The sequence below is a fragment of the Miniopterus schreibersii genome (genome assembly GCF_964146895.1).
Source record: "Miniopterus schreibersii genome assembly, chromosome: 4".
Classification (NCBI taxonomy): domain Eukaryota; kingdom Metazoa; phylum Chordata; class Mammalia; order Chiroptera; family Miniopteridae; genus Miniopterus; species Miniopterus schreibersii.
In genome coordinates this window covers 28,359,223-28,383,477 of record NC_138105.1, presented here as the reverse complement: position 1 = coordinate 28,383,477, position 24,255 = coordinate 28,359,223, and the positions used below count along the sequence as shown (strand labels likewise).

General features: G+C 55.5%; 1 protein-coding gene across 10 annotated transcripts; it reads left to right on the top strand.

Annotated features, from left to right (window-relative positions):
- The first annotated feature begins 1,529 nt into the window (after nucleotides 1-1,529).
- PDLIM7 (PDZ and LIM domain 7) lies at nucleotides 1,530-16,323 on the top strand. Of its 10 annotated transcripts, none has more exons than XM_081136660.1 (14): nucleotides 1,530-1,610; nucleotides 2,557-2,663; nucleotides 6,342-6,493; nucleotides 6,573-6,603; nucleotides 7,018-7,136; nucleotides 7,497-7,517; nucleotides 7,771-7,907; nucleotides 8,070-8,106; nucleotides 9,059-9,120; nucleotides 9,269-9,506; nucleotides 10,479-10,659; nucleotides 15,513-15,633; nucleotides 15,722-15,837; nucleotides 15,985-16,323. In XM_081136660.1, exons 2-14 carry the CDS (start codon nucleotides 2,568-2,570, stop codon nucleotides 16,069-16,071), a joined length of 1,398 nt encoding a protein of 465 aa, XP_080992786.1. In that variant the 5' UTR covers nucleotides 1,530-1,610; nucleotides 2,557-2,567; the 3' UTR covers nucleotides 16,072-16,323. The 10 variants fall into 10 exon arrangements, with proteins under 10 accessions (XP_080992786.1, XP_080992790.1, XP_080992788.1 ...); XM_081136666.1 differs by having other exon boundaries at nucleotides 1,536-1,610; nucleotides 9,050-9,120; XM_081136664.1 differs by lacking the exon at nucleotides 7,497-7,517.
- The last annotated feature ends 7,932 nt before the right edge of the window (nucleotides 16,324-24,255 follow it).

Genomic DNA, 24,255 nt, shown 5'->3' with positions numbered 1-24,255 from the left:
GAAAGATCTGATGGTCAGATTGGGAGGCAGATGAGGAACCTCCAAAGGAAGTGGAGAAGGAACAGCAGTAGGGCAGGAGGAGGCATGAAGCCAGGGGAAGAGAGAGTGCACCTGGAGTGCTCCTAGGCAGAGGATAGCTGAGAAAGCACCATTGATTTGATAACCCTAGGTCATTGTAGACCTTGAGAAGAGGCAATGCATTCAGAGGACTGGGGGGACAAGAGCCTGATGAGTGGGTTCAAGAGAGAACGGAAGGAAAGCAAATAGAGACAGGGCCACAGATAACTCCTTCAAGGAATTTCACTCTCAAGGGGAGAATAAAAGAGCCATAGCTGGAGAGGGAGGTGGGGTCAAGAGAGGATTTCTTTAAATAGGAGCCTCTTACAGCAGTTTGTGCAGTGAGGGAAATAATGCAGAAGAGGGGAATGTGATGATGGTGGAGGAGGGAGACAGCGGCAGACATGTCCTAGGAGGAGCTAAGGGGTGTTCACTCACCTGAACACTCCTGTCCCTGCTTTATTTCCTCTTACACCTGCTCTGAGGTGGGGGGGGGGGCGGCAAAGTGGGGACTCTTTGTCTCCACTAGTGGGAACATACTCCTAGTGGAGGCACTGCCTGCCCTTGGTACCAGGACACAGCCTATCTGGACAGTATGGGGTCCATGCTGAGCCGTGGTCGCTGGGCAGCGGGCTCCTGACTTTCCGGGGGTCAGGGGGTGGGAGTGAGGGCAACGACACAGGTCAAGCTCAGGGTCCAGCAAAAGGCCCCCTCCACTTCTTTTTTTTAAATTTTTTTTTTCTAATATATCTTTATTGATTTCAGAGAGAGGAAAGGAGAGGGAGAGAGATAGAAACATCAATGATGAGAGTCATTGATCGGCTGCCTCCTGCACGCCCCCGACTGGGGATAGAGCCCACAACCGGGGCATGTGCCCTGATCGGGAATCGAACCAGATCACCTGGATCCTAGGTCGACACTCAACCGCTGAGCCACGCCGGCCAGGCCCCCTCCATTTCTGTCCGCTCCTTTATTTTCTGCCTTCGCAGTGTTCTCCAAACCTAGCTTCAAGCTCCCCTGTTCCCCCCTCAACTAACCCCACTGCGATATGTGTCCCCCACCAAGTCTCTCCGATTTAGAAATTCTGGAGCCGCCGATGTCTGAGCCTTACGCCAAACAATGCCTGTCCTTGCAGCAGCCCTGCGAGGAGAGTATTATTGTCCCATTTTTCCGAGGAGGAAATAAAGGCTCACAGACGTTGCTTCCGAAGGCTGCTTTCTTTTCGCTCGGCCAGCGGGAGGCGCAAGCGGCCGGGCGAGCAGCACAGGGCGCCGCACCACCGGGGGACTGGGGCGGGCCGCGGCTTCCAGCTCAAAGCGGGATCCGACTTCGTGATTGGGCGGGGCGGAAGGATGGGTGGGGCTTCCCACAGAGGGGGGAGAGGGGAGAGGCTGCTCGTGGGCACGACTTTGGGGGCGTGGCCTCAGGCACCGCCCCCTTCCGTGGCCTCAAAGCGGACGGCGCCTGCGGGGGCGGGGCCAGAGCGCGGCGGCCGATCCTAAGGCAGCTCCTTGGAGCCCGCCGTCGAGCAGCGCCCCGGCGGGGCACAGCAGGTACAGGCGACTGCAAGAGGCAGCTGGGGCTGGGTCAGGCAGGGAGCAGGGGCTTCTAGGGACCACGGAGGCCGTGAGGGGTCCTGGCCAGCGCTGAGCTGCCTCCCGCGGGCCCGGGCTCCTGCGCCGACCCCGCCCCCGCCCCCGCCCCCGCCCCCGCCCCCGCCTTCCTGCGGCGGAGCCGGCTGCGGCGAGGCAGATCGCGGCCTGCGCCGCTTCCTGCGCCCGGGACTCTGTCGCGGCATAGGGCCTGGGCGGGGAGAAAGGGGGAAACTGAGTCACGCCTGGAGGGTAGCAGGCCAGTGTGGAAGGTAGCACCTCCACTGCGCTCGGGGATGAATTCCCATAATGGCCACGCTTTGGGGTCCCAACCCCCGTTGATCTCCGCTAGGGCCGCCGCCCCGCTCCCCGCGCCCCGGTCATAGCTCCCAGCAGCCTCGACCAGTCCCCGAGTGAGTAGGACCCGCTCCAGCCGCCTCCCTTCCCACCCCTCCCCCTCGAGTCCCGAGCCCCCGGGTGCTCCCTCGGCTGGCTCTGCATAGTGTCAGCTTACACGCCTTATATAGTCCGAGCAGGCTCAAGCCGCGGCCTGCCTGCCGGGACCTGGGGGCGGGGGAGAGGAGTTCGGGCCCCTGACTCACCCCGCTGTCCGAGACTCAAAGCTGGCTTGTGGGGAGGTCGTGCCACTTTAGCTTTGCGGTCCGCTCCTGGATGCAGATAACTTCAAGCCTGGATGCCGGCTCTCCTCACCCTCCCAGCCCCTGGAGGATGGGGGTTGCCCCTGTCTTTCCAGCAGCCCAGCCAAACCTGACAAGGTGCTTGCCTACCAGTGCCCTGGGTGTGCTCAGCATCTGCCCCTGCCTGCCTGCCACCAGTCCAAGTCTGGCGTCTGGAGCTGTGCCTACCTGCCCTACCATGTGGGCTACTCACCTTTCTCTTCTCTCAGGGGCAGGCACCATGGATTCCTTCAAGGTGGTGCTAGAGGGACCAGCCCCTTGGGGCTTTCGGCTGCAAGGGGGCAAGGACTTCAATGTGCCCCTCTCCATCTCCCGGGTGAGCCTAGGTTGGGGGAGGGGCTCCCCTAGGAGTCTTTGGGTGCTCAGGTCGCCTGTGGGTGATGGGAGGAATCTGAGCCAGGGCCAGTAAACCAGGAGGTGTCCAGGTCCAGAGGTGTGGGGGGCACTTGCCACAAAGACTACTAACTAGGTGGATGCTGGGAGAGGAGCCCTCACACTTCTCCAGCACTGCATTACCTGATGCCATTCCACAAAGCTCCTAGGGCCACCTCTGAGGCCCAGGGAATGCCCATTCTGCAGGAGGGGAACCTGAGGTCTCTAGGAAGTGTGTAAGCTGCTTGAGAGAGCCAGGCCCCAGGCAGGGCACTCTGACTGCAGGATCTCACTACAATCTCATTGCCATCCTGAAAAGAGCCATTATCATCTGTTTTTCCAGATGAGGGAACTCAGTCAGGGCTAAGAGTTGGAAGGGCTCCTTCGGAGATTCCATGGCCATGCAGGGATTAGAATTCCAGCCCTGGGATGCCCGCAGTTTTTGTAGGTGGGTGGGTGGGGTTGTTTCTGCCGTCTAACTTGAGGACTTCCATTCCCTTCCACTGGTCCTATTCAGGATGCAGTGGCCTTTGACCCCAAGTAGGTGTGGAAAGAGCTCTAGGTCTCTAATTTCAGCCCCTGAGAGCCTGCCCTAGTAGGGGTGGAGCTGGGGGCTGGCTCCTCCCTGTGGCCGGGGGATTGCCTTATAAGCCCAAGAATGCAGCCCCACACTGGGATGACCAACTGGTGACTGGAGTCTGCGGAGCCAAAAATGGCTGGCCTAGGTCTGGACCCCTCAACCATATTGGTGGGTGTCTCGGTGACCACTAGGCCATGGCTCCAGCTGTAGGGTCAGTTGTGGGGTATAGAGAACAAACTGCCTGCCCAAAGACAGTGAGGCCAGCCCTTGTGCTGGTGTCTCTGACTGTGGTCTAGGGGTTATGAGGAGTAGGGAATTCCTGTGCCCAATCCGCCTGTCCAGAGAGGCCCACCTAGGCACCCAGTGGGCAGGCAGCTGTTGGTGGGAAGCCCAGGACAAGCATAATCCAGAGGGGGTCAGAAGGTTCTTCAGGCACTGCCCAGCCTGAGAGGGGCCCCAAGGCGGGGTCTGTGTGTGGGAGTTGGGCTTGATGGCCAGGGCAGGGAGGTGGTCACTGTTTTTCCAACAGATCTTTCCTCAGTGTTCCCTGGAAACTGCCCTGCCAGCAGGGCAGCTAAGGGCAGTGGTCCTCCTACCATACAAACCCACCCCTATACAATTCTCAAGCCTTGCCAGCCATAAAAACCTACCCTACATCCCCTCCCTGGGAAAGTGCTGGCCAGTATGTCTGGGGGGCTTAGAACTTAGCTGGCCTCTGTGCTTTAGTTTCTTCATTGGTGGGGATGGGCAATGTAGTAGCCTCTGGGATGGACTTTCAGATGTGGCCTTTTGGGGGCACTCTTGGCTCCTTTGTCAGCAGCCCCAGGAAGTGGGTGGGGCCACCAGCTAAGCCCAGCCCTGGAGTTGGACCTGGGCCCTAGGAGTTAGGTGGGTGGGTGGGTGGGGTGGTCTTTTAAGAGGTGGGATAGCCCTCTCCCTCTCCCCTGACCCCAGCATGGAGGGAGGAGGGAGGGGCTAGGGCTGGCTGTGGGCCCAGGCCTGGGAGATGAGGTAATGTCTGGGACTGGGGGGTTGGGCTGCTCTGTGGAGCCCTCAGGCTGACTCACCCCTCACCCCATGCAGTGTCCAACCCCCTGGCTTTTTTCCCCTCCTTGGTCCCTCTGGCCTCCTTGCTTCTCTTTCCAGCCATCTCCCGCCCCCTTCCTGCCCTCCCAGCTCTCGAGCTTTTCTCTCCACCTCTCTGACCACTCCCCTGTCCCTCTTGTGTTTCCTGTCCTCAACTCCCACTCCTAGGAAGGAAGTTGTCCCAACTCTGGGAGCCAGCTGCTCCTGCCCACCCCAAGACCCCCACCTCAGGCTCAGTCCACACTTCCCAGGAGCCATCCCTGTGGGTAGGGAGTGGCTGGACCAGGTTTCCCTTCTACTGACTCACCATGACCTTGAGTAAGTCACTTCCCTTCAAGGGCGTTACTTTCCTAATGCCCATTGTAAGGGGTTGGATTGAACTAAAGGTGAGATAGGGAATGTAGGCTCCAAACCCAGCCAGGGGATCAGGGAGTCTTTCCAGGTAGGCTGGGGGCCCCAGCACTCAGCAGAGGTGGCCTGGTGTAGTGGAGCCTTAGGGTCAGGGTCTGGGCCCTACCTTTTACTAGCTGGGCAACTTGAAGCAAGTTACTTAACCTTTCCGTTTTCCCATGTGTAAAATGGGGATAATCTCAGACTCTTTTCCTCAGGGAGGATTCAGTGTCAGTATGTGGCAATACTAGGCGCTCAATAAATGTAGATTGTATCCTTGCCATTTAGAAGGTAAAGAAGCAGTCACCCAGTGCTTTATCATTCCAACCTCCTAAGCATGAAATAGAGCCACCAAACCCATCTCTTCTTGTCCCAGTGTTGTCGGTCTCTGCGTCTGGTCTCTCTGCCTCCCCTCTCCCTACTTCAACTCAGTGTGTGTACCCATACACCTAAGGAGCCTCCTGGGGCTTTGGGCAGCCTGTACCTGCCAACCCCCACTCCCCCCAGCTGTGCAGTTTGAATCCCCCTTCTAGTACTTCCCCACAGAAGTCTGCTCAATGTCAGGCCCTTTGTCAGCTGGCCAGACAGTCCTGAAAGCTTAGACCCATGAACAGCAGTACTGCCCCTGTCTGGATTGCTGCTGCTGAATTAGAGGGCTGGGAGGGCCCAGTGGGGTTTGTCAGGGCCACTTCTATCAGGGACCTGAGAAATAACCATAACCTATGCCTTCGAAATGCTAATGGCACTGCCTAACTTCAAGGCCCAGTCCTGGTTCCTTCCCCGCTGCCTTTAAGGCCTTCATAGGTGGACTCTCACCCCCTGGGCAGCACATGTCACTCTTGTCACCAAGGCCCACCACTTCCCAGAAGTCATCCCTGATGGTCTCAGCTCACGCTGGTGATGACCATTCCTTCCAGCCTGCTATTGCCCCTCATTTGCCACAGTAACCAGGGATCCCCAACTAGAGTCCAAAGGATTGGGGAGAGGGTGAATGGCAATTGAAGGCTTGAGGTGACACATTTACAGCCAAGAAGCCCCAACTGACACCATGAGCCCCCTTCAAGCAGGCATTGTTCACTGGGAACCTGAAGATGATGGGGCCTATTCCTGGCTCTCAGGGGATTCCTGCAGATCCCTGGAGGTGGTCCCAGCACAGGGTGCTGGGGTTGTAAGAGGTCACCCAGGGGTGTCAGGGAGGAACTTGCCACATGCCCAAGCCAGAGGACATGTCTGGTAGGTGAAACAGCCTGGGTAAGAGGCCAACTGGAGCTGAGAGAAGCTTGGGGTTTAGCCTGAGGGTGGCTGCTTGTTGACATCATGGCAGTTTCTAGACTGTGGGGAGGGTCATGGAGGTGAATAACTAAATGAACTGGGTGATTGGAGTGATTGTGAAGCCCAGGTGAGCCCCACCCCTCCCAGGTCACTTTAGTATCCAACAGCTGCCCAGAATATGCTGAATGAAGAGGCCTCTGGGTTCTGGAAGCCAGGCAGTTTAGGCAGGTTGACTACTGTTGGCCTCAGTTTGATTGGCAGTCTTGTGGTCTGGTGACCCTCCTCTCTCCACAGCTCACTCCTGGAGGCAAAGCTGCACAGGCTGGGGTAGCTGTGGGTGACTGGGTGCTGAATATCGATGGTGAGAATGCTGGAGGCCTCACACACATCGAAGCCCAAAACAAGATCCGAGCCTGTGGGGAGCGCCTCAGCCTGGGTCTCAGCAGGTATAAGGGCTCTGGCCCACCTAGTGGGTAAGGTGTTCTGGGTCCTGGCCCTCTGTCACCCCTTCCTGTTCTCCTCCAGGGCCCAGCCAGCTCAGAGCAAACCTCGGAAGGTAGGCGACAGGGCCTGGGCCATCTGGGTGGCGGTGGGGTGACACGGGATTCCTGGCTGGCCTGCTTTCCCTGCACAGGCCCCTCGGTACACCCGTCCCTGTATGGGAGTAGGGGGCAAAAGCCGGAGTCTGGGAGAGTGTGGGGAACTGGGAGTTGGGTTGGGGCTGCTGCATTGTCTGACCATGCGCGTCTGCCTGTCTGTCCACACTGCCTCCACCGGCCTGTACTGCTAGCCGCACTCCTGGGCTGAAATCGCTCCCAAATGGGCCCCTTGAAACCTGAGTCACCCCCTCCCCCAAAGCCTCATCCAGATGTGTAGGGGCGGGGCACCCCTCTCTGCAGCTCCGGCCCAAGGCCCCTCCCATTCCTCCACCCCCGCCCGCCCTGGCCTGCACTGCCCTGTCTCTGCCCAGGCCCTGGCCCCTGCCTCGGACCCCCCGCGGTACACCTTTGCACCCAGCGCTTCCCTCAACAAGACTGCACGGCCCTTTGGGGCGTCCCCGCTGGCTGACAGCGCCCCACAGCAGAATGGGTATGTCGGTCGCGCCCGCCCACCGCCCACGCTTTGTCCCCCCCCCCCCCGCTGCTCTGTCTGCTCTCTACCCTGGCCCGGCTGGCACCATGCCGCATTGACCCCTGGCGGCCGGGGTCGGGGCTGCAGGCTCAGGGCTCCTCTTCTGCTCCTGCCCAGCAACTGCCCTCCTGGGAGCTCTGAGCCAGGCAGCGCCCCCCAGTGGCAGCCCGGGGTTGGGGTGTGGTGTTGGGCCCACTGAGCCCCAGGCACTCTCAGTGCAGCCTTGCCCCTGGCCACTCTGACCCCTTGCTATCTTTCTTCTTCCCATGTATCTCCCTTTTTTCCTTTATCTGTCCCATCTGTCTATTTCCTTCACAGGTGCAGACCCCTGACAAGTCAGTGAGCCCCCTCTGCTTGTCCCTCTCTTCCTTGCTGTTGGCATTCTGGGTGGTGGCCCCTCCCTACCGTGGCTCCCTCTCACCCTGATTGCCCCCTCCCCTCTCACTTATCTACCCCCTCATTCACCCAGCAGGGTCCTGGCCTTGCCCTTCCCCACTCTCCCATCACTATAGCCCACATGTATGAATTCCAGGGAGGGGCTACCCCACTGTTCACCCCTAGCATGAGGTTCTGAGCCACACCCTCCCCACAGACAGCCGCTCCGACCGCTGGTCCCAGACGCCAGCAAGCAGCGGCTGATGGAGGACACGGAAGACTGGCGGCCGCGGCCTGGAACAGGCCAGTCCCGTTCCTTCCGCATCCTTGCCCATCTCACGGGCACTGAGTTCAGTAAGTGACAGCCCAGGGCAAGGGGCACACTGTCCTCCTGGCCCCCAGCCTCCGCCTGGGCTCAGCCAGAGCTCGCTAGGCACCCTGTAACCCTTTGCCAGGGCTCAGGGCTTGGATGGCCCTCTGTCTTCTTTTGGTCAATGCCTGCCTCTGCTTTCTCAGTGCAAGACCCGGATGAGGAGCACATGAAGAAGTCAAGGTAAAAGGACAGGCACCAGTCCCTCTTTCTCATCTCCTGCCTCTCCCATTCCAGCCACCACCCTGTGATTGCTCCTGGGGGTCCCCAGCCAGAGCTCTCCATTCTCCTTTCTTTCCTTCCTTCCTCCCTCCCTTCTTTTCTTCCTTCCATCTCTCCTTCCTTCCACTTCCTCCTCCTTCTCTCTCTGCCCCTTAGGGAAAAGTATGTCCTGGAGCTGCAGAGCCCACGCTACACCCGCCTCCGGGACTGGCACCACCAGCGCTCTGCCCACGTGCTCAACGTGCAGTCGTAGCCCCAGGGCTGGCCGGCCAGCTGTCCTCTCTGCCTCTCTCTCTTCCTCCTGGCCAGGGCACCCCCTGGTGCCTCCAACTTTTGCCTACCTGACCCACCCCTTTCCTGCTCCTGCACTGAGCCTCCTGCTGGCCTGGCCCTGGCTGCCCGCCTGGCACAGGGCCTGGCTTCGTCTTCTATTGCCTTCCCTCTTTGCCCTCTGGTGCTGCTGTCTGCCAGGTCTGTGCTGGCTTGGGCATGGAAATAAACACTCTCAGTTCTGCTTTCTCTGCCTCTGTCTTCTCTCTTTGTGGGCTTGGTTTGTGTCTTGGGTGTGGGTATTAGATTGTTTAGACCCAGTGTGGACCCTGCCAGTTTGGGACTCAGTGGGAGATGGTACCTGAAAAAGGGGGCCCTGCCATCAGAGCTGGATCTTGGGGACGAGGGAGTCCCAAGAGCTGCCCCAGAAGCAAGATCCCTGCTCCACCTCCCAACCCTATACAACAGGCAAGCCCTCTGGGTAAGCTGCCTTACCCATCCTTACCCCAGTGGGACCAGGGGTCCAGCCCAGGAGTTCTCATGCACCCAGGCAGCTCCCATGGGGCCAGTAGGACCAAGGTTGTGGGGTGGGGTCTTGTTAGGAGACCCAGCTGTGCAGTGCCTTGAATGGCAGGTCTTGCAGCCAGGTGCCCAGGACAGAAGCCCCAGTCCCAGCCTCAGCTACACCCCAGGAACCCTGGCCTGGTGAGAGAGTGGGCTTGGGCCTGGGGAAGGGTGGGTAGCCCCCAGGGTTATGGGGGTGGTGGGCCCCTCCAAGCTCCCCTGGGCTCTATCCCCTGTCTTTTGGGGTCCCTGGACACCCCCCTGGAGCCGCTTTCCTTGGCCCTGGCAGGCCCTACCACCCCCAGCCCCACCAGCCGCCCACCCTGGGCTGTGGACCCTGCATTTGCTGAGCGCTACGCCCCAGACAAGACGAGCACGGTGCTGACCCGGCACAGCCAGCCTGCCACACCCACGCCTCTGCAGAACCGCACCTCCATCGTGCAGGCGGCTGCTGGAGGGGGCACAGGAGGGGGCGGTGGCAGCAACGGCAAGACTCCTGTGTGCCATCAGTGCCACAAGGTCATCCGGTGGGTGGCCCTGTTCCTTTCCTGTCCTGATGCCTGGTCCCAGTGTCTTTCTAACCACTGTTCCCTCGTCAGTCTCCCCACTCATCTCAGCCGCTGTTGCACAAGGATAAGGGCTCAGTTCCCATTTAGAGTGGAGGTAGGGACCTGGCCTGAGTCCTCAGACTCTGAATCCTGCATCACTCCCCCTCTCCCCACATCAGCCTTTATCAGTGTTTGCTCCAGCAAAATGGAGGAAGTGCCAGCGATGCATCAGAGCTACACCCCGTAGACTTGCTGCTCTCAGGCAAAGAAGGGCCTGCCCCTCCCAGCCCCTCTGCCTCTCTCCCTCCCGCTCGCTTGGTCTCTCTCTACTGAGCCTCTGCTCTGTAGACAGGCCAGGGTTCCTTCCTCTGTACTGCTCCCTGGGGTCCAACAGGGTCACAACCTACCCCCTTGCCCCCCACCCCTGAGTCAAAGTACCAGATTCTAGAGGCTTTCTAGTTCTCGGCTCCACCCCTGCTCTTGACTCCTGTCAGCTCAGACTCTGCAGAGCATGCCCATTTATCTGGGACCTGTGGACCTCTCCCCAGGTCAGACAGAACAGGCAAGCAGGATAACGTGGGCACCAGGGTCAGCGCAGGTACCCACTGGTCTTCAGGACTCATGGACACACTGGGCCTGCTCCTCTCCAGGGCCTCAGTCGGGCTCATCTCATTGGGCCCAGTCAGCAGCCCCACCCAGTGTATCCCTCCTCCCTGTTCCAACACTGCCCCACTCCCTCATGTCATAAAGTGATACAGCTTCATTATTCTCCCAGTGTGACCATGGGCAAGTCACCTCCAAGCCTATTTTCTCCCTCCTTTGGGAAATATGGAGAATGGACTTCACCTCCCAGGCTTCAGCATAGGTGTTCAGTAAATCCACTGGGGCTTAGGCCAGGAGCTCCCACCTCATTTGTATACACTCCCTCTCACTGCCCTCCCCTCCCCTTAGGGGCCGCTACCTGGTGGCACTGGGCCACGCGTACCACCCCGAGGAGTTTGTGTGCAGCCAGTGTGGGATGATCCTTGAAGAGGGCGGCTTCTTTGAGGAGAAGGGGGCCATCTTCTGCCCGCCCTGCTATGACATGCGCTATGCACCCAGCTGTGCCAAGTGCAAGAAAAAGATCACCGGCGTGAGTGGGGTTGGTGGGTGGGTGGGAAGGTGTGTCTGACCCTGTTGACATTGAGGGGCTCTCCCTGCATGAGCCCTTTGGATCCTTAGCAGCTTAATAAATGCGCTGCTCTATTGGCCTTACTTTGCATTAGCCAGGATCCTTTTAACAATGACCAGGGCTTGAGCAAGAGTGTATTGGCTCAGCCCTGGCCGGTGTGGCTCAATGGTTAGAGCATTGGCCCATGTACCTGAGTTGCAGGTTTGATCCCCTGTCTCTCGTCAGGGGTCGGGGCATGTATGGGAGGCAACCAATCGATGTTTCTCTCTCTCTCCACCCCCCTTTCCACTCTCTAAAAATCAATGGGAAAAAATATCCTTGGGTGAAGATTAACAACAACAAAAAAGTGTATTGGCTCAAATAACTGGCAAGCCCAAGGGGTGCTAACTTCAGGCCCAGCTGACAGCAGGTCCTGAGGTCATCAGAACTCTTCCTACTACTTGCCTCTACTTTCATTGTTGGCTTCATTCCCATCTTGCTGTTCCCTAGAAGGCGACAGAGATGGAGCCACAGCAGCTTCAGGTTACATCTCTCCAGCTTAGCACCACAAAGTGAACAAGAGCTTCGCTTCTGGGCCAGTTGATGCATCAAGAGTGCCAGTGCTGCTGCTCATCCGCCTGGCTTGCGTCACATGCCCATCTCTGGGCCAAGCCCCAGATTGGCCTGGCCTGGGTGACACCCACCCTGGAGCAGGAGTTGGCTGAGAGTGGGGGAGGACTGGTTCCCTGAATTAAAACTAGCATGATGTCCCCTGAAGAAGGGAAGTAAGTGCAGATCAGGTTAAAACAAGCTGGCTGTTGTGTCAGTGACATTGCACTTGGCTGCAGTAACAGAAAACTCCACTGCAAAGATTTAAGCAGAATGAGTTATACTTTAATCATAAGAATTTCAGGGCTGGAATAACAGCTCGAGGATACTGCTTTTAGGCTTTTCCTGCCTTTTTGTTCCAAAATCCTTAACCCATAGACCTTTGTCCCCAAGCTTATCGTATCATGGTTCCCAGATGACTGTGCAAGCCCCCGGCCTTATATTCTTGCTGCAGACAGGAAGGAGGCAGAGGGGCAAATGGTATCCCTTTCATGAGGTTTCACCTTTTAACTCTGGAAGAAAAACCAGGAATGTGCATCTTTACCTCAGTGGTTAGAGCTGTTACCTTTTGAGCACCTGGGCTGCAGGGCAATCCCGTAAGAGAGGAAGGCAAAAGAGAAGGGGGTTAGTTGTGACAGTCCTTTGAGAGGCTGATCCAGTGTCTGCACCCCTAATGTATGAGAAAATGAAGCCCCTGAGAGATGACTTGGTATGCTTGAAAGACAAAGGACTATTGAGGGCAAAACCAGAAATTCAGACTCAAAAACTTATGGTACACAATCCTAGTTTTCCCACTGAGACTACACACATGGCATAGCCAGGCCAGGTTTCCTGAAGGACAACTGAGCTGCAACTGGAGCTGGCTTGGGACTTAGGTCAGCACATGTCATAGCTAAGAGTGATGGGCTGTCTGCCTCCCCCCATTTGTTCTCTTTGTTAAGTGTGGGCAGTGTGAGCCCAGTTGACTCCAGCTTGGGCTCTTCCTGTCACTCATGCTTCTTATTTCTGGATCCAGAGGCAGAGATGCCAGATGTAGCCAGAAAGCTCTATGGTGACACTCATGTATGTGAGGATTACCTTGACTGCAACTGATAGAAAACTAAAAATGATGGTAGCTTATTTCTCACCTAAGAAAGTCCAGAGGCGGGCAGTCCAGGACTGGTAGATGGCTCAAGGTTCCTATATCTTGTTGCTTGGCCATTCCCTACACAGGCTTACTTACCACTTACAGTCCATGGCTCTTGGGCCTCAGCCAAAATTCTCACATTCCAGCCAGCATGAAGTTGGAAGGGGAGGGAGGGATGGAAGGCCCGGGTCATTCATCTTTAGAGGATGCTGCCACCCAGCCCTTTGCTTCCATCCCATTGGTCAGAACTCAGTCATATGACCCCACTGAGCTGCAAGGGAGGCTAGGAAATGTAGTCCATTTGGGGCAGCCATGTGCCTGCAAAAAGTAGAGATTCCATCATTAGGAGAACAGATGTTATAGTCTTTGTCATTATAGTGACAGACCATGTAGCACTTACTGTGTGTAGGCATCCAGCTTTATAATCATACTATGAAGTCATTTGATTATTTCCTTCTTATAGATGAGGGAGTTATGCCCAAGAGCACAGCCATTCCTCTGCTAGCCTAGGCCATACCTCATATGACTTTTCTAGAAGAATGAGCTGGATCCCAGGAACTCCCTTGAGCTGGGCATCTGGATTTGCTTCCTACAGATCAAGGTCCTACTGCTCTGCCTGCATTACACTGCACTCTCATCCTACCCCCTCTCCCCAAGTCCTAGGTGGGGGGGGTTTATTACCCAGGCCACAGATGAGGACCTGAGGCTCACAGGACAGGCTGGCTCCTGGGTCCTAGAGTGAACTTTGATGGCAAACCCTACTTCTGCCCTGGCCCAGGCCAGTGGTTCCACAGAGTGGCCCTGCAGCCTCAGCTTCCCCTCTTACAGGGATTCCAGGGCCTGATAGACCCAACAGAGCACCTCACCCTCGATGGGACAAGAGGCTGACCTCCCCAACCTGCCATGGGCTCTATGCCCTTCCTGCACCCAGCGCTGGAGACTGCCTGTCCTCAGAGCTCAGTGTGGGGAATGGGGAGAGACACAGGGCAGGTAAATTGTTTCAGTGGAGTTGGAGGGAAGCTCTGGGGGGTGGGGGACACACATTAGAAAGAACCCATTCTGATCTGGGACCCCATGCTCAAGGATCACCATTCACCACCAGCCTCCCTCACCCTGGTGATCCAACCACAGGTGCTTTCCTCTCCTCACTTCTGAGCCTTTGCGCAGACTGTCCCCTGGCAAGAACACTCTAATACTCTCTTTACCTCATTCCTTCTCATCTGGGACTCAAATATTTCCTCAGGAACACCTTTCTTGATGCTCTCTGTTCCTACCAGGCTAGACACCACACAGTTTACTCACTACCCCCCAGTCTTTTTGTACCACGTCTTCCCCAAGTATGAACATGGGCTGGGACCAGGGCTGTTTGTTCACACTTTATACTGTGCCCATATATAGGGGGGTGGTTAGTAAACCCTTGATGAGTGGGTGGAAATGGCCTCTAAGTTGAACTTAAAATGTGTAGGAATTAGCTTGGAGAAAGATCAGAGGCAGGGCTGTAGGCAGAAGGAATCATTTGTGTCACAAGGTAACACCCGGGAAGGTGTGAGGTGCGGTGGAAGAGGTGGGCAGCGGCTGTGTTAGGAGTTTGGAGCTGGGGGCTGGGAGGTCAGGTGTGCCTCACAGGCCTCCCTGGCAGGCAGAGACAACTAGACAGGGACGCAGGCTGCTGGGGCCAGGGCCATGGGGGTGGGAGAAGCAGACAGATTTAGGAAACTAGGGGTTAAAATAGACATTAGTACTGGCTCATAAGCTCTTGTGAGTACCAGCAGAAACCTGCCTTCCTGCCACGTGCCCACTGGGCCCGGCCGTGGGCCGCCACACCTGCTGGAGCCCCGTCCTATCATAGGCAGTGGGAAAAGCCAGCTTTAGAGTCAACGACACAGCACAAAACCCATTTCTGCCGTCTATTGGGGAAAGTCGCCTTCTCTGGGCCTCTCTAAAATGAGGTGGCAGTAAGTCCTGGGTGGTTGTGAGGTGTGTGTGAGAGGTGACACAGATGTTGTAGAGGGCACGGATGGGCCATCTGAGAGCTAGATGCAGCCCATACTTAGATCTAGCTTGGTCCACATCCTTTCAAGGATATTTTTTCCATTGCTTTTCCGAAAGAGTGGAAGTGGAAGAGAAACATTGATGTGAGAGAGACTTATTGACTGGTTGCCTCCCGCACACACCCCAACTGGGACGGGATCAAAACCACAACCGAGGCATGTGCCCTTAGCCAGAGTTGAACCCAGAATCCTTCAGTCTGCAGGCTGACATTCTAACCACTGAGCCAAATCAGCCAGGGCAACTCTTCCATTTTTAAATGAGCATATAAGCCCATGTTGTCAGAATGGGCCTCATGGAGAAGGTGATATTTGAGCAGAAACTTGAAAGAGGTAAGAGCTGAACCTTGCAGATATCAGGGGGCAGACAGGCAGAGGGGACAGCTGGTGTGAAGCCCCAAGATTGTGTGCCTGGTACATTGACCATGGGTTAGAGCTATGTGCGGGGAGCAGAAGACAGAGACTAGATCTGCTGGCTTCTGGGCCCTTCACAGGGCTCTGGCTTTTGCTCAGAGAAATGTGGAGCAGGCAGGGATTCCAGCAGAAGGGATGTAGCCTGGCTCAGGTTAACAGCAATCTGTAGGAGCGGAGGGAGGAACACGGAAGCTGGTTTTATGGGGTCACCTAGGCCAGAGATGTCCAAGGTTCACACCCTGCATCTGGGAGGCTGTGAGAAGTGGTCAGAATCTGGATGCATCTTGAAGGTGGACCCAACAGGATTTCCTGGTGGACCTGATATATGGTGTGAGAAAAGAGGGGAATTTGGCCTATGCAGGTGGAAGGATGGAGTTGCCAAAAACGGAGATGGGGACAGCTATGGGAGGAGCAGGTTTGGGGTATGGAGATCGGGAGCTGAGCTTTGGACTTGTCATCAGAGGCATAGTGGACATCAATCACCAAGAGACCTCAGGGTAGAAGATAGGGAATGGGAGGGTGGATGTGCAGGTGTCACATTTATGTGGGAAGGAAGCGGGCCCGAGGCTAGCTTCCCTGTGTGCCGAGCTCTGGACAGGAGCGGGTTGAGTTACCAGGTGACTGTCACTTCCTCCCAGGAAATCATGCATGCCCTGAAGATGACCTGGCACGTGCATTGCTTCACCTGTGCAGCCTGCAAGACACCCATTCGGAACAGGGCCTTCTACATGGAAGAAGGGGTGCCCTACTGTGAGAGAGGTAAGAAATAAGGCAGGGCCAAGTGAAAGGGGCACGGCCAGGGCAGATGAGAACCCAGCTCCTTCCTCTTTGCCTCCATCCCTCCCAGACTATGAGAAGATGTTTGGCACAAAATGCCGAGGCTGTGACTTCAAGATCGACGCTGGGGACCGCTTCCTGGAGGCCCTGGGCTTCAGCTGGCATGACACATGCTTCGTGTGTGCGGTGAGTGCCCCTCATACTTGGGTTCTACCCTCAGCACCCTGTGTTCGTCACCAGCCGTCCTCCCACTGCCTGCCTCTGGGATTCATGAGAGGTTGGGAAGGGGCCTTTCCTGCCATCCCCAAATGACTGGACCCTGGTTGTCCTCAGATATGTCAGATCAACCTGGAAGGAAAGACTTTCTACTCCAAGAAGGACAAACCCCTTTGCAAGAGCCATGCCTTCTCCCATGTGTGAGCCCTTCTAGCCCACTGCTGCCTTGCCTTGCCCAGCCAGAGGGGTCACTGTTTCTGGAGTCATCCCACCAGATTTCTGGATAGAGCTGGCAAAGGACACCCAACCCCGACTCCTGGCCCGAGCCTGGGGTTCCCTGGGCCCTGCCTCACCCCCTTTACCTCCCCCCACTTCCTCCACCACCATTGCACACGGTGCTGGCCACACCGGCCCCTGTTCACATCCAGTGCCTCAATAAAAGTGTATCCAGCTGTGCGTTGTGTGTGCTTCCCCCCTATGCCTGAGGAATGGTGGGATTTGAGACGCATAGCAGGGTAGAGATTAAGCTGGTTTTCCTAGGGCCTACCATCCTAGAGGCTCTTGTGATGGGGACAAGGAGGTCTCTTGGCCAGCGGGACGAGAGGAAGGGGGATCCCATGTGCTGGACCCAGGTACCCACAGAAGTGGAGGGATACTGGTCCGGCCTGGTGTGGGGGTCAGAGAAGAAAAGTTGAAATGGATCTACAGAGATGGGACCTGGAGGTGCCATCTGTCTGCTGGAGAGCTGCTGCAGGGGAAGGTGGGGCTGGGAAAGGTGGTCCCAGGTCCTGGGAGGCCACAGTGGCAGGCTGAGGAGCTGGGACTGCCTCCTGAGAGCAAGGTGAGGGTTGGGTGGGTGGGGTGGGGCTGTCGGGATACAGAAGAGTTTGAAATAGTGAAGCAACCAGGACAGACTTGTAGAAAGCCCTGGCCTTGAGTAGGATGAACAGAGGGAAGGAGGCTGGGAGGAGGAATAAGGGTCAGGGGAAGGGAGGAGCGGAAAACTACACAGCGGAGATGGGACCCAGTGACAGGTCCCAGGGAGCCTAGAGCGGGGGCCCTGAGGGATGAGTGGTGAGGAGAAGAAAGCAGGCCATTTTGATAGGCATCTGGATGCCTACATCATCTCATGCGATCCTCCCAGCAGCCCTGTGAGGTGTTGCACTTACTCTCATTTTATAGATGTAAAGTTAGGAGACAACCAAGCTCGCACAGCCACTGAGCTATGATCCAGGCTAGAAGCCAGGTCTGAAGCTCTGCACTGTCCTGGGACTGGCCGGCACCGAGCACCAAATGCTAGTGAGTGCCCCTCTTGGATGCTCACTGCTGCCTGGTACCTGGACACTGGAGACTGGTGTTGGCCCTATCTGTGTGGGGGCTCTTGCTTCTTACTGGTGCCTTCCACTCTCCTAGGGGGATTGTCATCTCTCCTGTCCCAAGCCTGGACTGGAGAGGGACTGAAGAGAGGGCCCAAACTAGGCCAGACAACTCAGCATATCCATGACCACCTGTTCTTCAGGCTCCCCGGCATGAACATCTGAAGTTGTTGGTGTTCTTGACAACTTGGGCCCATCCCCTTTAAGAGAAGAGAACAGTCTGTTGTGTTCTCTTGAGGACCCTGGGGAATGAGTCCAGGGCTTCCTGTGTTATTTTCATGATGTCTTGAACAGTGCCTAGCACATAGTGGATGGCCAATAAATGTTTATTGAAAGACTGAATGAGGTACCTGTGAAACACTCAGGAGACAAATTCAGGGAGCAGCCGAAGATTCAAGTCTGGATTCACCTTGGATTCAATTCTAGAATGAGCTTGGGGCCGGTCCAGGGCAGCCATCCCAAGTGCTTGTAATTGATGCCTACAGAGGACTGAGAGTGGAGCCAGGCAGGTCATACCAAGAGAAAAGCAGGTGGGATATGGTTTTCTGTCAACGTGGACATCGTAGCACATTAAACAGTGTCTTTCACTTCCACAGTGAAATGTTCTCTTTCCCACTTCTCTTGAACCATGGAGCCCTCAGTCCAGACTTGGTTTCCATGGATACAAGCGAGTAAGAGATCACAGGGGTGGATGGTGAGTGCTGTTGGGAGTCCTCTAGGGGCAGCCTTCTCCCAGGCAGCTGTCCTCAGCCTCAACCAAGGGCTGCCACGTGGTAACATGCAAGCTATGTGTGGCCAGATCTGCCAGTTTATCACAGCGTCCAGAGATTCAGACTTTTATGTGAAATCTGGTTTTTTAATGTTGGCAACTAAGATTTTTTTAAAATCCTATTTAAAAAAATAATAAATGTGGGCCAAATCCAGTGTGATGTCAGCCAGGGCCCCAGCATAGACAAGAGATGAGAGAACAGGAAGCACCAGCATCACAGCTCTGGGCAGAGGAAGCAGGAGCCACGGAGGACAAGAGCTGTAGGCCTGGTGGCTGGCGTGGGGTGGCCAGGGCTGGGCAAGAGTGTTTCCAGAACTTGCCAACAGTGTCAACCAGGCAGATAAGGCCAGGAGTCCCATGGCATTTCGCAACAAGGTGACATTTGTCCAGATCAGTTTAGCAGAGAGCTGGGCCACTGCCAAGGTTAGAGGAACAAGGGGGAGGGTAGTGAGGATGTGGAAGGAGAGTGTAGACAAGAGAGTGCAGACAGCTCTCTTAGAAGGCTGGGCTGCTGTGGCTAGGAGGACCACTAGCAGCCTCTCACTCAGCTGAGTGCCAAGAGGCGTGGAAGGAGGAAGCTGCGAGGTGTCTGCCAAGGGAAGGTGGTTGAAGGTGGGTGGATGTAAGGGGAAAGTGAAGAGCAGAGAGCTGGGGACTGAACCTCGGGAAGAGGAACTCACCTAGATGGAAGTAAAAACAAGCATGGCGTACCTGCTCTTAACGGTCACCTCTGCCAGAACCCGCAGAGCAACCACTTATATTTCACTTAATCCTCGAAATGCACTTAAGGAAATCTCATTAAAGGCATGTTTCAGATAAGGGACCTGAGACTCAGGGAAAGTGGCCTGTCCAGAGCCACAAGCCAGAATGGCCCAGGTCTACTGCTGCAAGGATCAAAGGATCTGCTGCACCTCACTGCACCTCCAGGCTACCCCCCAGCACACAGTTTCAGGGATCACGGTGTTCCAAAGCTGGGATGCGAGGCTGTGCCGATGGTGTGGAAGCTATGGTGACTGGGAAATGTCCTGATGTCAGGCAGGGGGCCCATTAGCACCCTTGGAGAGTTCAGTCTTTGCAGCTGAGGGGGCAGAGCCCATGGCAGGGCTCTAAGTGGGTAACTGGAGAGACAACCAGCAAAGAGGGGCTTTTTCCAGCTCAGAGCAGCTGGAGCTCATTTGAAGTCAGCAGGGAGAGGCAGTGGAGGGCGAGGAACTGTTTCACCAGAGTACAGAGAACAGGGCCAGGAGCTGATGATTCCAGTGCTGCCTCCTCAGTACTGCGTGGCCTTGGAACACACACAAGGTACACACAACCCTGTGGACCCCTCTATGCAGCCCTGCTATGGGAAGGGAGCTGAGGCCATGGGCTAAGGGACCAGCCTCATGGCACACAGGGAGCAGAAACCAGGCTAAGTCCAAAGCCAACCCTGAGAGAGGGGCTCCTCCCCAACTGGTTGGGGGCTAGAGTTCCAGGGGTCCTAGTGGGACAAGAAGAAGCTTGCTGGGAGCCTGGGGAGAACTTGAGAGGCTGGGGCCAGCCCTAGGAGATTGTGTAGTGGGGTTACTACAGAGTGCTCAGGGAGGGCCCCAGGACTATCTTGGGTCTCCCACTCAAAGCCTGGGGGACTAGAAGGTCAACTCACCTATTTCCCTTGACACTCACAAAAATGACTACACTTAGGGACTAAGTAGATTAGGAAGGACTCTTAGCTGCAATTCAAACTAGTTTAATTAGAAACAGCAGGGCCAGGCCAGCATAGCTCAGTGGTTGAGCTCGACCCATGAACCAGGAGGTCACAGTTCAATTCCTGGTCAGGGTACATGCCGGGGTTGCCGGCTCAGTCCCTGGTGGGGGTGTGCAGGAGGCAGCGGATCAATGACTCATTGTTGATGTTTATATCTCTCCCTCTCCCTTCCTCTCTCTGAAATCAATGAAAACGTATTTAAAAAACACAAACAGGGAGAATTTGTCTCATCTAACTGAAAAGGTTAATGGCTTCAGATATGGCAGAATCTGGTACTATGGGGGTTATCAGGAGTCTCTACTCATCTCTCTGCACTGCTTTCCTCAGTGCTTTTTCTCAGGAGGCTCTCCCTGTCATTGGCAAAGACACCCCTCAGTCAGCTCCAGGCCCACATCCTGCCAGCTCAGCAGCCCCAGTGGAGGCTTTCTTAATGATTCCAGCGAAAGTCCCGGGGCTGGTGCCCATTGGACTGACTTGGATCATGTGTCCATCCTTGAAGCGGTCACTGGGTCTGACCCACCAGCCTGGATCACATGCTTCCCTCTGGAGCCTAGAGTGGAAAATTAGCCAGAAGACAAGGGCAGGGACTGTGGAAGAGAGACTGACTGTTCAGCGATGTGACTGTTGCTGGATCCGCAGGCTAGAGAAACAGCTAGATCAGAGCCAGAACAGAGATCCCTTCCCATAAATGCCTTCAGAGACTGTCTGATCTACCCCTCCCCTGCACTCCACCTCGTGCTGGTTCCCGGAACAGGCCATTGCCCCACCGAGCAAACATCTCCATTTGTCTAGGGATGATCACACCCTAGTGCCCCATCCATCCTGCTCTGTCCTATGTAAACCCTTAGTGTCTGCCACCGCACATGGCACACAGTATATCCACCTCACCTTGCTGTCGCTCAAGGTGCATCTCATCTGTAAGTTCCCTTAATAAACATTTTTTTTTTTAATCCTCACCTGAGGATATTTTTTCCATTGCTTTTCAGAGAGAGGGGAAGGGAGAGAGAGAAACATTGATGTGAGAGAGAGACATCAATTTGTTGCCTCCCGCACTCGGCCTAACCAGGGCTGGGGATCGAGCCTGCAGCAGAGGTGCGTGCCCTGGGCTGGCATCAAACCTGAGACCCTTCATTCTGAGGGCTGACGCTCTAACCTCTGAGCCAAACCTGCTAGGGCCCCTTAATAAACTCGTGATACAATGCTAGAGTTGTCAGCCTTTTTTTTTTCAGTCTCTCAGCCCCAGGAAATTTTATGTAACAGGGATGCCTGACCATGGATGTCCACTGCACCGGGTACACTTCTCATGTCCAGGACACCTGCCCCCTGACTCTTTCCTTGTACCATATAGCTAGCTGTAGCCTGAGCAATTACATCTGACTACACTCCAGGCCAGGCGAGCCCCTACATGTGAAAATGGGGGTGCTAGAAGGGGAACTGAGGAGGGTATGTGGTGTGCTAAACCCTATAGTGACTTGGGACAGAGGTGGGTTCCCATGCAGACTCAAGCTGTGTGCCTCAGGGCAAGTCACTGCCCCTCTCTGAGCCTCAGATTTCACATCTAACATGTCAATGGCACCTATTATGCGCAGTTGCCATTTTAAGCACTTTCTAGAGACTGTTTTTTGTTTTTTAAGTATCTGATCTGTTTTTAAAAAATATATTCTTTTATTGATTTCAGAGAGAGGAAGGGAGAGGGAGAGAGAGATTGAAACATCAATGATGAGAATCATTGATCAGCTGCCTCCTGCACGCCCCCTACCGGGGAAAGAGCTTGCAACCTGGGCATGTGCCCTGACCAGGGATCGAACCCTGATCTCCAGGTTCATGGGTCGACCCTCAACCACTGAGCCACACTGGCTGGGCTAGATACCGTTTTAAAATCCTCAAACAGACCCTATGCGGTAGGTACCATCATTACCATCCCTGATGAGACAAGAAAGGTTGAGCAATGAGTCTAAGGTCATGGTTAGCAAGGTCTGGGCAGCAGTTGGCTTGTCAGGAGCACAGCTAATGTGGTGAACATGGCTGATCCCATGCCAGGGCCCACGCCTGGGAAGCACTCAGTAAGGATGAGGGAACACTTATGACTGTGTGCTTGGCAGGAACTTGCAGAGGCAGGCTGAGGGCAGAGAAGGCTCCACCAGCCTCTGCTGAAAAAGTCCTGAGCTGATCTGTCAGTTTTGAAACCTTCCCTGAGAAGTGTGGGGAGCACAGAACAGGAAGGTGGGGGAGGGGGGAGGGGGAGTCTGTGAGGAGGAAAGGAGGGGTTCTCATTTTCCAAACCTCCATCCAGTCACATTTTTATCCTTACAACATGTTACCAAAGAGGAAACTCCAAGAGGGAAAGTGCTTTAGCCAAGGTCACACAGCAAGTGACCAGCTTCTGGATCTAAATCCCCCCTCTTCGTTGTCTTTTCCACTCTGGGGACCCAAAAGCCAGTGCATCAGCTTCCCCTTATGTGTGTGGGGAGCTTGCGTTCTGGGGGTGGGAGCGACCAGTATGTTAGCAACCTAACGGGTGATCAGTGCTGGGGGGTGGTAGACATGAAGTCCTGGTGGGAAGACCTCCAAGGAGGCACCAGCACCCGCCCACCAAGGCTGGGTGGGTGGGTTCCAGGGCTGAAGGGAGGCAGGCTTACAGGGGGAGTAGTCAGTAGCCACCCCACTCCCACAGGTCGAGGAAACAGGCCCTGAGTCTGGAGACAGATCACAGGTATACAGGTTGTAGGAGGAAGATGGTGTGGAGAGGATCAGGTGCCAAGGCCACGGGCGGGCTCCAGGGCAGCCAACCAGGTAACCCTTTTCCTCCCACATAGGCAGCCTCTCTGTACTATCTTTGTAATTTTTCTGTAAATCTAAAACTGTTCTGCCCGGCCGGGCGTGGCTCAGCGGTTGAGCGTCGACCTAGGATCCAGGCGATCAGGGTTCGATTCCCAGTCAGGGCACATGCCCGGGTTGTGGGCTCGATCCCCAGTCGGGGGCGTGCAGGAGGCAGCCGATCAATGACTCTCATCATTGATGTTTCTATCTCTCTCTCTCCCTCTCCCTTCCTCTCTCTGAAATCAATAAAGATATACTTAAAAAAAAAATTGTTCTGAAATTAGAAGTTTATTTGAAAATATAGATCGCATTAGAAAAGTACATGTACCCAAACCCACAATAAAGCAAAAACATAAGCTCATGTCTGGTGTGTCCAGTGGTCAGTCAAAAACTTTGTACTACTCTGAAATTCCCAGATTTTAATAAAACTGGATTTGAACACACACACACACACACACACACACACACACACACACACACGGGTGCTCGAGAAGAGAAGAGAAAATATAGATGGCAAAGAGGTGAGAGTGGGTGTGGCTGCAGAGAATTTGTAGGCGGGTGGGGGATGGGGGATGCAGGAATTTGAGGAAGGGAAAGCATGCATGTAGGGCTTCTGTTTTGAGGATGTGAAATTGAGTGAGCAGGAGGCTGGGAAGGGGGCCAGGGAAGGGGAGGTGGGAGGAATTCTGAGCTGGGACAAGTCAAACGAAGCAGGACAGGGCTGAGGTCCAAGATCCCTCTCTACCTCCTTGTCCTAGGTCCCTTTAGCCCTGCCGTGGGGTCTTCTCTCTTCCTCAAATTCTCTGACCCTGCCTGGACCTTGTTCCAAGTGTGGGCTGTGGAAAAACTGCCAGCGCCAGGGGTCCATGGGCATAGTGGGCACAGTTTCCCAGGCAGGGGTCTGCAAAATGTTGTTAGTTTTAAGAGGGTCGTCCTACTCTAAAGTGCTGGGAACCACTGCTGGAGGTCAATACACACACTGCTCTTTCTCTTCTTGGCCAACTCAGAGAACCCAGAGGCCCAGCTGAATCACCTTCTCCTCTACCTCCCAAATTGGACTAGGTAAAGTTGGCTCGGGTTCTGTCACCTCCCGTGGGAAGATGGGGTGGGATGCTTTGTAGGTGGTGGGAAAGGCTTCCAAGAGCTGGGGAGGGTTCCAGGGTCCCACTTCAGTAAGGTGTGGAGATGTTTCAGGAGGCCCTGGTGGTGCCCATTTCCCTGCAGGGAACTTCTCTGGGGCCCTAATGCTTTGTGTGCTCAGAACTTTGGGAAATAAAGGTGCCAGGAGGCTGGTCCTAGAGTGTCCCTGAAGGAACCCTGACTTGGGAGTCGGGTTAGATGTGACTTCCAGAAGGAAGTCTACTTGGGATCCTCTGGGAGGCCTGAGGCTTGGGAGACAAGGCAAAGGATTTCCTTGGCTGGTTCTGAGAGGGCCCGGGAGGCAGCTGGTAGGGAGGGGGGCTGAGCCTCTTCGAGGGGCAGAGGTGGTGGAAGAGGCTGGCAATGCTGGGGTAATGATATAGGTTGGGGCTAGGGCTGGTCAAGGAGGCAGGGATGGAGGAGTGTGTTTGGGAACTGGGATCAGAATGGGAACCAGATAGACTGGCCTGTGGAGGGTGCAGCTAGGGATGGGGTTTCCTGAAGGGGGGGGGTGCATGCTAAGCATAGAGTTGAGAATG

Excerpts from the sequence above, each read along its gene's own strand:
- PDLIM7 (XM_081136666.1), top strand. The coding sequence starts at position 2,568 with ATGGATTCCTTCAAGGTGGTGCTAGAGGGACCAGCCCCTTGGGGCTTT. Across the intron at positions 7,518-7,770 it reads TGCAGACCCCTGACAAGTCA|ACAGCCGCTCCGACCGCTGG; the intron begins GTGAGCCCCCTC and ends CCCTCCCCACAG. Across the intron at positions 8,107-9,049 it reads GAGCACATGAAGAAGTCAAG|GTCTTGCAGCCAGGTGCCCA; the intron begins GTAAAAGGACAG and ends CTTGAATGGCAG.